Source organism: Hemitrygon akajei, chromosome 3 (assembly GCF_048418815.1).
Source record: "Hemitrygon akajei chromosome 3, sHemAka1.3, whole genome shotgun sequence".
Taxonomy (NCBI): Eukaryota; Metazoa; Chordata; class Chondrichthyes; order Myliobatiformes; family Dasyatidae; genus Hemitrygon; species Hemitrygon akajei.
In genome coordinates this window covers 30,633,226-30,645,773 of record NC_133126.1, presented here as the reverse complement: position 1 = coordinate 30,645,773, position 12,548 = coordinate 30,633,226, and the positions used below count along the sequence as shown (strand labels likewise).

Genomic DNA, 12,548 nt, shown 5'->3' with positions numbered 1-12,548 from the left:
ACCTCTGCTGTTGTCTCTGTCAGTCTGCACGTTCTCCCTGTCTCCGGGAGCTTGGGTTTCCTCCCACTTTCCGGAGAAACACGGGGTCCAGAGAATGATCTCTGTGAATTAAGACCATAACTTAGTGTGTGGATGAGGGGTGGAATCAGCGGGCAAGTGGGAAGGAATTGGTTTCTGGGGAATGGGGGTGATTGGTTGCTCCAAGGGCTAGCAGGGGCTTGATGGGTTGAGCAGCCTCCTGTGTTGTTGACCCGCCCGTGCATCTTTCTGCTCTGGGTGTACTGACCCTCCTTTGCTGACAGGTAATCTTGGCGAGCCTGGAGGAGGTGAGGAGGATGGCCGGCCTGCTGGCGGAGTACAGGAATACCCTGGTGTTACCAGAGGGTTACTCAGGCAACATCCAGGCCTTCACCAGAGTGGCCCGCGTTTCTGCAGAGATCAACCCGCTGCAGGAGCTGACCATGCGGCAGAGCTCCCTGTTGGAGGTATGTCCCTCGGGCTGGGCATGGACGACAAGCATACACGCACACACACACGGGTTAGGCAGGGATCCATACACAGAATAGATGTGGCTCGCACATGTGATAGACACAGACCACACATGGCCTGTTCCTTTAGCTAACCTAGCCCTTGACTCTGAGACACCCTAAACCCACTGCCACTCAAAGTCTGACTGCTCATTGAATCATGGAACATGGAAGCAGGCCCTGGGGCCATCTGGCCCATAGCTCTCTGAACCTCTCCCATCCGTCCACTTATCTGGATGCTTTTGAAACACTTGATGGGTGCCGCGGTATCGAAGAGTTACAGCTCAGGGTGTTCTGGAGTTCAGAGTTCAATTCCAGCGCCGTTCTGTAAGGGGTCTCTGTACGTCCTCCCCGTGGGATGCGTAGGTTTCCCCCGGGTGCTCTGGTCCAAAGACATACCGGGTAGGTTAATTGGTTATTGTAGATTGTCCTGTGATTAGGTTAGGGTTCACTGGGGATGAAGGGCTGGACAGGCCTACTCCAGGCTGTATTGCTGAATAAGTAATTAATATGCCCGCCTCAGCCACTTTCTGGCAGCTCTTTCCAAATACACACCAACTGTGTGAAGAAGCCCCCAGTCCCAATTTCCTCTTAAATCTCTCTCCTCTGATCTTGAACGTCTTGTTTTATGCGACCCCTCTCAGGGAAAAGACGATGTGCTTTCCCCCCGACGAAGCTGCTCATGATCTCAACCAGGTCACCTCTCAGTCCACTAGTTCCAGGAAATAAAGCTCTCCTCTCCTTGTAACTCTGACACCAAGTCCAGGCAGCGCCCTGCTAAATCTATTTTGCTCTCCTAGTTTAAAATATCTTTCCTAGAACAACAAGAAACTGAACATAATACAAGTGTGGTCTCACGAATGTCTTACACAACTGCAATATAACTTCCCAGCTCCTACGCTCAGTGACCTGATTGATGAAAGCCAGCCTTCTTCACCAGCCTGTCTACCTGTGATGCTGCTTTCTGTGAACTATACACTTGCACCCCTGGGTTCCTCTGATCCATCATACTCTCCAAGACCCTATCATTCCCTGTACAAGTCTTACCCTAGTTTGATCTCCCAATACCTCATGTTTATCTGGATTGAAAGCCATTTTGCCAGTAGCAGCCCACGTAACCAGCTCATCAAAATCGTCTTGTGACTTCTCCTCCTCCTTTAAAATGCTCTTCAGACCAGAAGGTCTCCGGAAGGAGCTGCCGGAGGAAGTGCTGGGGGGAACACTTACAACATTTCATAGACACTTGGACAGGCACATGGAGCTCAGAGTTGTACACTGCATGCATACTTTGACAATAAATGTACCTTGAATAGGAAAGGTTTAGAGGGATATGGGCCAAATACAGGCAAATGGGACGGGCTCAGAGAAACAACTGGGTTGGCGCAGACAAGTTGGCCCAAAGGGTCTGTTTTCATGTTGAACGACTCTATGATCTATTTCCATTGCTGTTTTAAATTTGTGTTTCTTCACTTAAACCCATCTAAACCTAACAGAGTAATATTGTCTTAATACACCAACTGATAAAGTAATTAGTTTATTATCGTCTCTTGTATCAATGAGAATTTGCATTGCAACCATTCATTCAGATCAATTCATTACACAGTGCATTGAGAAAGTACAATAACAGAATGCAGAGTAAAGTGGTATAGTTACAGAGAAAGTCCTGTGCAGGTAGACAATAGCTGCAAGGTCTTAACATGGTAGATTGTGAGGCCAAGAGTCCCATCTTGTCGAAACAGGGAAACATTCAATAGTCTTATAACAGAGGGGTAGAAGCTGTCCTTGACCCTGATGGTACGTGCTTTCACAGGTTTATATTCGGTTAACTTCCTTGGGTGTATTATGGTTACTTGGACTCCGCAGAGCACAAATGACCATTATATTCTCAAACACAGGACAGTCTGCAGGTGCTGGAAATCCAAAGCAACACACAAAATGCCGGAGGAACTCAGCAGTTCTGGCAGCAACTGTGGTGAGTCCTGATGAAGGGTCTCAGCCCGAAACGTTGACTGTTTACTCTTTTCCATAGATGCCTGACCTGCTGAGTTCCTCCAGTGTTTTGTGCGAGTTACCATTATATTTTCATTTGTTTAAGATTCTTTAATCTGGAGCCTTGTTCTCTCTTTTTTATCCCCTCACAGTCACTGCTGGAGAAGTTACAGGATTGTGACGCGGAGGCTGAGAGACTGCAGAAGGTGAGTCCAGGTTTCAGCGATAATCACTGCATATACACACACACTCACACTCTCACACTCTCACACTCTCACACTCTCACTCTCTCACTCTCTCACTCTCTCACTCTCTCACTCTCTCACTCTCTCACTCTCTCACTCTCTCACACTCTCACCCTCCCTCTCCTGTGTGTATGCATACTCATACTGTAGGACCAGACACTGGGCTTCATGAAATCTTGCACTAGGGGAAGGAGTGAGGGAAATTTTGCACTAGGACTCCCAAGTCCCTTTGCACCTCTGATTTGAATTTACTTCTCTTTTAGAAAATAGCCTACACCCTTTATTCCTTCAGACAAAGTGCATGGCCTGGTACCTTACTGCCTCCCTGCTCCACACTCTCTCTGTAACACTTTATTCTGCACTCTGTTACTGGTTTTCTTTGCTCGACCTCGATGTTCTTATTTTTGGGATGATCTCTCCGGATGGCATGCAAATAGAAGCTTTGCTCTGTAACTTGGTACATGTTTTATGTCTGTGCACTGAACTGTTGCTGTAGAACAACAAATTTCATCTCGTATCAGTCGGAGATAATAAACTGCATTCTGATTTGTGTTCATGTAGGATGGGGGCTCGGAGTCCCAGGGGGAGATGTTGGCAGAGTTGGGCGAGCGCCGACAATCGCTGGTGATCAGTACCCAAGAAGCACTCCTCAAGGTCACCCAGAGCCTCACAGAGGGGCAGGGGACACCCTCACCCCAGGCCGAGCCATCCAGAGGACCCGAGGTATGTCAGCCCCCCAGTGGCCAGTGGCCAGTGCCTTACCCCGGTACTGGGTTTGTGACTCAGTCCACACTTCTGTCAGAAGGCAGACGCAGTGTTAGCATTTCTTTCAAAAGGACTGACATAGTCCAAAGGTATGCTGGGGTGGGAGGTGCAGCTAACAAATATTGCTGTGCTTCCAGCACAGTTTGCTAACCCTAACTTTGGAATGTTGGAGGAGACGAGAGCACTGTGAGGAAACCCACACGGTCCTGGGGAGAACGTACAAACCCCTCAAAGACAGCAATGGGAATTGACCCTCGATGGCTGGCACCATATCTTATGGTCCGACAGCACCCCCACCCCGACACCCCACCCCGACACCACTCTGTTCAACTCAGGTCTTCCCAACGTGGCTCAGGAGCTGGAAACGTGGGTGGGGGTGGGGTGGTGTGGCGGTATGTGCACTGGAGGATCCCACAGATTAATTAGTTTCGCTGATGTCCATTGAAGTTGGAGAACCCCTTCCGTTGTTTCTGAAAGCTATCTCAAAACCTTTGGTGTCTCACCCCACCCCCACCACCCTCCCTTACTGCTGAGCTTCCTCTGTGACTCAAAGCTCAGGGGAGGACACCCCATAGACACGGGGTGGACCCTCTACCAATCTGGATAAACCCTGAGTGGAGGGGATATTCAGCAGGCCGGGCAGCGTCTGTGGAGGGGCAGTGGTCAGTCAGGTCAGTGGCTCTTCGGTTCTGGTGTATTCTGCTGGGATGGAGACAGCAAATGCTGGATTCCAGAGTGAATATGCCGGGGGAATTCAGTGATCGAGCAGTGAGTGCAGAGGGAGGGCCAATATTTCAGGGCAGGACCCCGCATCAGACTGGGGAGGTTAAATGGCTGTGGATCTTTTTATAGGTTTGAGCAAGAGCGACTCAGGTGTGCTGTCATCCAGACGTGGGTGCACAGTCATTGCCCTCACTTTGTGCCGTGTTGTAACACGTAGCTGATCGTGCTCTCCTGACCGTCGTTGTTCTTGGCAAACGTTGCTAAAGCAGTGGTTTGCTGTTGCCTGCTCCTGGTGACACACGTTCCTCTGCTCTCAGGCACACCTTGCAAATCAACTTGAATCTTGAATCTTAGAGCCTATTGTGGGGCATGGATCCCAGTGTGGGGTGTAGATCCTGGTGTGGATCCCACTGTGGGGTGTAGACCCTGGTGTGGATCCCAGTGTGGGGTGTAGATCCCAGTATGAATCCCAGTGTGGGGTGTAGATCCCGGTATGGATCCAGTGTGGGGTGTAGATCCTGGTGTGGATCCCAGTGTGGGGTGTAGACCCCGGTGTGGATCCCACTGTGGGGTGTAGACCCCGGTGTGGATCCCACTGTGGGGTGTAGATCCCAGTATGGATCCCAGTGTGGGGTGTAGATCCCAGTATGGATCCAGTGTGGGGGGTAGATCCCGGTATGGATCCCAGTGTGGGGTGTAGACCCCGGTATGGATCCCAGTGTGGGGTGTAGATCCCAGTATGGATCCCAGTGTGGGGTGTAGATCCTGGTGTGGATCCCACTGTGGGGTGTAGACCCTGGTGTGGATCCCAGTGTGGGGTGTAGATCCCAGTATGGATCCCAGTGTGGGGTGTAGATCCCGGTATGGATCCAGTGTGGGGTGTAGACCCCGGTGTGGATCCCACTGTGGGGTGTAGACCCCGGTGTGGATCCCACTGTGGGGTGTAGATCCCAGTATGGATCCCAGTGTGGGGTGTAGATCCCAGTATGGATCCAGTGTGGGGGGTAGATCCTGGTGTGGATCCCACTGTGGGGTGTAGACCCTGGTGTGGATCCCAGTGTGGGGTGTAGATCCCAGTATGGATCCCAGTCTGGGGTGTAGATTCCAGTATGGATCCCAGTGTGGGGTGTAGATCCTGGTATGGATCCAATGTGGGGGGTAGATCCTGGTATGGATCCCAGTGTGGGGTATAGATCCCGGTATGGATCCCAGTGTGGAGTGTAGATCCCGGTGTGGATCCCAGTCTGGGGTGTAGATCCCAGTATGGATCCCAGTCTGGGGTGTAGATTCCAGTATGGATCCCAGTGTGGGGTGTAGATCCTGGTATGGATCCAATGTGGGGGGTAGATCCCGGTATGGATCCCAGTGTGGGGTGTAGATCCCGGTATGGATCCCAGTGTGGAGTGTAGATCCCGGTGTGGATCCCAGTGTGGGGTGTAGATCCCGGTGTGGATCCCAGTGTGTGGTGTAGATACCAATGTGGATCCAGTGTGGGGTGTAGATCCCGGTATGGATCCCAGTGTGGGGTGTAGATCTCGGTATGGATCCCAGTGTGGGGTGTAGATCCCGGTATGGAACCCAGTGTAGGGTGTAGATCCTGGTATGGAACTCAGTGTGGGGTGTGGATCCCAGTGTGGGGTGTAGATCCCGGTTTGGATCCAGTGTGGAGTGTAGATCCCGGTATGGATCCAGTGTGGAGTGTAGATCCCAGTATGGATCCCAGTGTGGGGTGTAGATCCCAGTATGGATCCAGTGTGGGATGTAGATCCCAGTGCGGATCCAGTGTGGGGTGTAAATCCCGGTGTGGATACAATGTGGGGTGTAGATCCCGGTATGGACCCAGTGAGTGGTGTATAGATCCCGGTATGGATCCAGTGTGGAGTGTAGATCCCGGTATGGATCCCAGTGTGGGGCGTAGATCCCAGTATGGATCCAGTGTGGGGCGTAGATCCCGGTGTGGATCCCAGTGTGGGGTGTTGATCCCGGTATGGATCCCAGTGTGGGGTGTAGATCCCGGTGTGGATCCCAGTGTGGGGTGTAGATCCCGTTGCGGATCCAGTGTGGGGTGTAGATCCCGGTATGGACCCAGTGAGTGGGGTATAGATCCCGGTATGGATCCAGTGTGGGGTGTAGATCCCGGTATGGATCCAGTGTGGAGTGTAGATCCCGGTGTGGATCCAGTGTGGAGTGTAGATCCCGGTATGGATCCCAGTGTGGGGCGTAGATCCCAGTATGGATCCAGTGTGGGGGGTAGATCCCAGTGTGGATCCCAGTGTGGGGTGTTGATCCCGGTATGGATCCCAGTGTGGGGCGTAGATCCCAGTATGGATCCAGTGTGGGGGGTAGATCCTGGTGTGGATCCCAGTGTGGGGTGTTGATCCCGGTATGGATCCCAGTGTGGGGCGTAGATCCCAGTATGGATCCAGTGTGGGGCATAGATCCCGGTGTGGATCCCAGTGTGGGGTGTTGTTCCCGGTATGGATCCCAGTGTGGGGTGTTGATCCCGGTATGGATCCCAGTGTGGGGTGTAGATCCCGGTTTGGATCCAGTGTGGAGTGTAGATCCCGGTATGGATCCAGTGTGGAGTGTAGATCCCGGTATGGATCCCAGTGTGGGGTGTAGATCCCAGTATGGATCCAGTGTGGGATGTAGATCCCAGTGCGGATCCAGTGTGGGGTGTAAATCCCGGTGTGGATACAATGTGGGGTGTAGATCCCGGTATGGACCCAGTGAGTGGTGTATAGATCCCGGTATGGATCCAGTGTGGAGTGTAGATCCCGGTATGGATCCCAGTGTGGGGCGTAGATCCCAGTATGGATCCAGTGTGGGGCGTAGATCCCGGTGTGGATCCCAGTGTGGGGTGTTGATCCCGGTATGGATCCCAGTGTGGGGTGTAGATCCCGGTGTGGATCCCAGTGTGGGGTGTAGATCCCGTTGCGGATCCAGTGTGGGGTGTAGATCCCGGTATGGACCCAGTGAGTGGGGTATAGATCCCGGTATGGATCCAGTGTGGGGTGTAGATCCCGGTATGGATCCAGTGTGGAGTGTAGATCCCGGTGTGGATCCAGTGTGGAGTGTAGATCCCGGTATGGATCCCAGTGTGGGGCGTAGATCCCAGTATGGATCCAGTGTGGGGGGTAGATCCCAGTGTGGATCCCAGTGTGGGGTGTTGATCCCGGTATGGATCCCAGTGTGGGGCGTAGATCCCAGTATGGATCCAGTGTGGGGGGTAGATCCTGGTGTGGATCCCAGTGTGGGGTGTTGATCCCGGTATGGATCCCAGTGTGGGGCGTAGATCCCAGTATGGATCCAGTGTGGGGCATAGATCCCGGTGTGGATCCCAGTGTGGGGTGTTGTTCCCGGTATGGATCCCAGTGTGGGGTGTTGATCCCGGTATGGATCCCAGTGTGGGGTGTAGATCCCGGTTTGGATCCAGTGTGGAGTGTAGATCCCGGTATGGATCCAGTGTGGAGTGTAGATCCCGGTATGGATCCCAGTGTGGGGTGTAGATCCCGGTGCGGATCCAGTGTGGGGTGTAAATCCCGGTGTGGATCCAGTGTGGGGTGTTGATCCCGGTATGGATCCCAGTGTGGGGCGTAGATCCCAGTATGGATCCAGTGTGGGGCGTAGATCCTGGTGTGGATCCCAGTGTGAGGTGTTGTTCCCGGTATGGATCCCAGTGTGGGGTGTTGATCCCGGTATGGATCCCAGTGTGGGGTGTAGATCCCGGTTTGGATCCAGTGTGGAGTGTAGATCCCGGTATGGATCCAGTGTGGAGTGTAGATCTCAGTGTGGATCCAATGTGGAGTGTAGATCTCAGTGTGGATCCAATGTGGGGTGTAGATCCCGGTGTGGATCCAGTGTGGGGTGTAAATCCCGGTGTGGATCCAATGTGGGGTGTAGATCCCGGTATGGACCCAGTGAGTGGGGTATAGATCCCGGTATGGATCCCAGTGTGGGGCGTAGATCCCGGTATGGATCCAGTGTGGGGGGTAGATCCCAGTATGGATCCAGTGTGGGGGGTAGATCCCAGTGTGGATCCCAGTGTGGGGTGTTGATCCCGGTGCGGATCCAGTGTGGGGTGTAAATCCCGGTGTGGATCCAATGTGGGGTGTAGATCCCGGTATGGACCCAGTGAGTGGGGTATAGATCCCGGTATGGATCCAGTGTGGAGTGTAGATCCCGGTATGGATCCCAGTGTGGGGCGTAGATCCCAGTATGGATCCAGTGTGGGGCGTAGATCCCGGTGTGGATCCCAGTGTGGGGCATAGATCCCGGTGTGGATCCCAGTGTGGGGCGTTGATCCCGGTATGGATCCCAGTGTGGGGTGTAGATCCTGGTATGGATCCCAGTGTGGGGTGTAGATCCCGGTGTGGATCCAATGTGGGGTGTAGATCCCGGTATGGACCCAGTGAGTGGTGTAGATCCCGGTATGGATCCCAGTGTGGGGTGTAGATCCCGGTGTGGATCCCAGTGTGGGGTGTAGATCCCGGTATGGAACCCAGTGTGGGGTGTAGATCTCGGTATGGAACCCAGTGTGGAGTGTAGATCCCGGTATGGATCCCAGTGTGGGGTGTAGACCCCGGCGTGGATCCAGTGTAGGGTGTAGACCCCGGTGTGGATCCAGTGTGGGGTGTAGATCCCAATGTGGATCCAGTGTGGGGTGTAGATCCCGGTATGGATCCCAGTGTGGGGTGTAGATCCCAATGTGGTTCCAGTGTGGGGTGTAGATCCCGGTATAGATCCCAGTGTAGGGAGTAAATCCCAGTGTGGATCCAGTGTGGGGTGTAGATCCCGGTATGGATCCCAGTGTGGGGTGTAAATCCCAATGTGGATCCAGTGTGGGGTGTAGATCCTGGTATGGATCCCAGTGTGGGGTGTAGATCCCTATGTGGTTCCACTGTTGGGTGTAGATCCCGGTATGGATCCAGTGTGGGGTGTAAATCCCGGTGTGGATCCAGTGTGGGAAGTAGATTTTGATACGGATCTCAGTAATGGTGGACGCGAGCCCGTCTCCATGCTCTTTAACTATAACAAGAGATTCGCACGTGAACGAAGTAAAGATTCAAGGAACACACACAAAGTGTTGGAGGAACTCAGCAGGCCAGGCAGCATCAAAGAAAAATGTAGTTGACATTTTGGGCCAAAACCCTACGGTAGGACTGGGGGAAAAAAATCTGGCGTAGATTTAAAAGGTCAGGGTAAGGAGAGTGAAACACAAGGTGATAGGTGAAACCTGGAGGGAGAAGGATTAAGTAAAGAGCTGGGAAGTTGATTGGTGAAAGAGTAGAAGGCCATGGAAGAAAGACAAGGGGGGGGGGAGGAGCACCTCAGGGAGGCGATTGGCAGGCAAAGAGATGAGAGAGGGAAACGGGATGGGAATAGGTGAAGGAGAGGTTGTGGGGTCATAACCGGAAGTTTGAGAAATCGAAGTTCATGCCATCAAGTTGGATAATACTCAAATGGAATATAAGATGTTGTTCCTCTGACCTGTGTGGCCTCATCATGACAGTGGAGGAGGCCATGGATGGGCATATTGGAAAGGGTGTGGGAAGTGGAATTAAAATGGGTGGCCACTAGGAGATCCTGCTTTTTCTGGCGGATGGAGTGTATGTGCTTGGTGAAGTGGTCTCCCAGTCTACATTGAGTCTCACCGATGTACAGGAGGCCACACCAGGAACACCAAACACAGTAAACGACCCCAACAGACCCACAGGTGAAGTTTTGCCTCACCTGGAAGGACTGTTTGTGGCCCTGAATGGTAGTGAAGGAGGAGGTGTAGGTGTCACATCAGCCTTGTTTCTAGAGTCACTGAAATGAGGAAACACTGTTTGAGGTACTGAGGGAGGGTCACAGTGTTTGAGGGAGGCACTGAGGGAGGGTCAGAGTGTTTGAGGGGAGGCACTGAGAGAGGGTCACAGTGTTTAAGGGAGGTAGTGAGGGAGGGTCTCAGTGTTTGAGGGAGGTACTGAGTGAGGGTGACTGTGTTTGAGGGAGGTACTGAGGGAGGGTCACAGTGCTTGAGGGAGGTACTGAGGGAGGGTCAGAGTGTTTGAGGGAGGTACTGAGGGAGGGTCACAATGCTTGAGGGGAGGTACTGAGGGAGGGTCATAGTGCTTGAGGGGAGGTACTGAGGGAGGGTCATAGTGCTTGAGGGAGGTACTGAGGGAGGGTCACAGTGCTTGAGGGGAGGTACTGAGGGAGGGTCATAGTGCTTGAGGGAGGTACTGAGGGAGGGTCACAGTGCTTGAGGGAGGGTACAGTGCTTCAGGGAGGTACTGAGGGAGGGTCCCATGGTGGCAGGGGTGATACTGATAGTGTTACACTGTGGGTGCTGGGGCGATATAGAGAGAGTTGGGTTAGGAGGGGAGGGGGAGTTAGGGTGAGCTAATGGAGGAGGGGTAGGGGCAGGTGTTTTGAGGTGTGGGAGATTGATGGGAAGGTGGAAGTCAGTGTACCAACAGACGGTGTCCTGTGTCTGACAGTGACCTAATCTCTGGCAGTTTGTGACTCTGTGTTGTTCTTCCACAGGCGAATAATGCGCCTGGAAAGTTATCCTCCCTGCTGGAGGAGGACGAGGGGGAAAGTGAGGAGACAATGGAGGGAACCCAGTCGTCAGCACCACCTCCAGATGTTGACCGAGGGGTAGGTATCCCTCCTCATCCTGTGCCCCCCCTCCACAAATCCACTCAGACCCCCAGCAACATCCTCACCTTTGCTTTCCAACCCTTCCAGAAATCAGGAACCTATAAACGTACCAAAGATTTGATCTCCACAACCATCTGTGGCAATGAATTCCACAGACTCACCACCCTCTGGTTGAGGAAATTCCTCCTCACCTCCGTTCCAAAGGGACGTTCCCATATCATGACCTCCCTGAACCCAACAACTGTCCTGGATCGGCAGGTCTTCCCATTCTGGATTCCTAAGCAAAATTCCCAAGCTCTGGAATTCCCTCTCTCAAGCTCTCTCCTCCAGAATGGCAAGGAGGGATGTGGTAGCCCTGTAGAGGGCGCAGTAAGGGTATCAAAGATTACATGGAGAAGGCAGGAGAATGGCATTGAGAATAAATCAGCCATGATTGAATTGCAGAGCAGACTTGTTGGGCTGAGTGGCCTAATTCTGCTTCTATGTCTTAAAGTTGTATGGTCAGAGCTTCGGCCTCTCTCTGTCACGTCTGGTGCTGCTGTGAGCCTGTCGGAGGATGGGATTCCGCCTCTCTGTGGAGGCAGACTGTGTCCTATTCGCTACCCACACTGCCAGGCAGCAGAGCAAATGCTGGACACCCTCCCACTGCCAGCTCACCGAGTGTTCAGTTCTGACATCACTCTGTTCCACCAATCAGGGCCCGCCTCAGCGTCACCTGCCCAGGTGAACTCTGTAAGTTCTCTTTTATTAATAACTGCTGAGCTGAGCTCTGAGCCTTTGACTTTTTCTCCCCTACCTGCCTCACTCGCTCCCTCCTTCCCCTACCTGACTCACTCACTCCCTCCTTCCCCTACCTGCCTCACTCGCTCCCTCCTTCCCCTACCTGACTCACTCACTCCCTCCTTCCCCTACCTGACTCACTCACTCCCTCCCCCTACCTGACTCACTCACTCCCTCCTTCCCCTACCTGACTCACTCACTCCCTCCTTCCCCTTCCTGCCTCACTCGCTCCCTCCTTCCCCTACCTGCCTCACTCGCTCCCTCCTTCCCCTTCCTGCCTCACTCGCTCCCTCCCCCTACCTGCCTCACTCGCTCCCTCCTTCCCCTTCCTGCCTCACTCGCTCCCTCCTTCCCCTACCTGCCTCACTCGCTCCCTCCTCCCCTTACCTGCCTCACTCACTCGCTCCCTCCTTCCCCTACCTGACTCACTCGCTCCCTCCTTCCCCTACCTGCCTCACTCGCTCCTTCCTTCCCCTCCTTCCCCTCTGTCTCACTCTCTCCCTCCTTCTCCACCCTCTCTCACTCTTCCTCCCTCCCCCGCTCTGTTACCATTTTTTCCCTACTAACTTCCCATCCACTCTTTAACCCCTTCTGCCCCCACACCCTTTTCTTACCCTCTCCCCTCGCCCCTGTCGCTACCCTGCCGGCTCCACGGCAGGCTCTGCAGGGCCTCGATGAGTGCCAACAGCGGGTGCTGGAACTGGAGCGTCGGTTGGAATCGACCCGGGAACTACCAGGATCCGGGGCTTGGACCCTGACGATGCAGGGTAGCGTGGAGGAACATCTCCAAAAGATACAGGTAGGAGTCGGGAGTCAGGAACCGGGGAGTGAGGGGTGGGGGATGGGGGGAGGTTTACCTGGAACCTAAGGG

General features: G+C 53.5%; 1 protein-coding gene across 4 annotated transcripts in view; it reads left to right on the top strand.

Annotated features, from left to right (window-relative positions):
- LOC140724815 (nesprin-2-like) overlaps nt 1-12,548 on the top strand; it is a 288,546-nt gene that overhangs the window by 86,503 nt on the left and 189,495 nt on the right. For all 4 annotated transcript variants that reach the window (XM_073039455.1, XM_073039456.1, XM_073039454.1 and 1 more), the window contains 5 exons: nt 303-485; nt 2,669-2,722; nt 3,323-3,484; nt 10,781-10,894; nt 12,336-12,476. In XM_073039455.1, the coding sequence (XP_072895556.1) occupies nt 303-485; nt 2,669-2,722; nt 3,323-3,484; nt 10,781-10,894; nt 12,336-12,476 (654 nt within the window). The remainder of the gene's footprint in view (nt 1-302; nt 486-2,668; nt 2,723-3,322; nt 3,485-10,780; nt 10,895-12,335; nt 12,477-12,548) is intronic.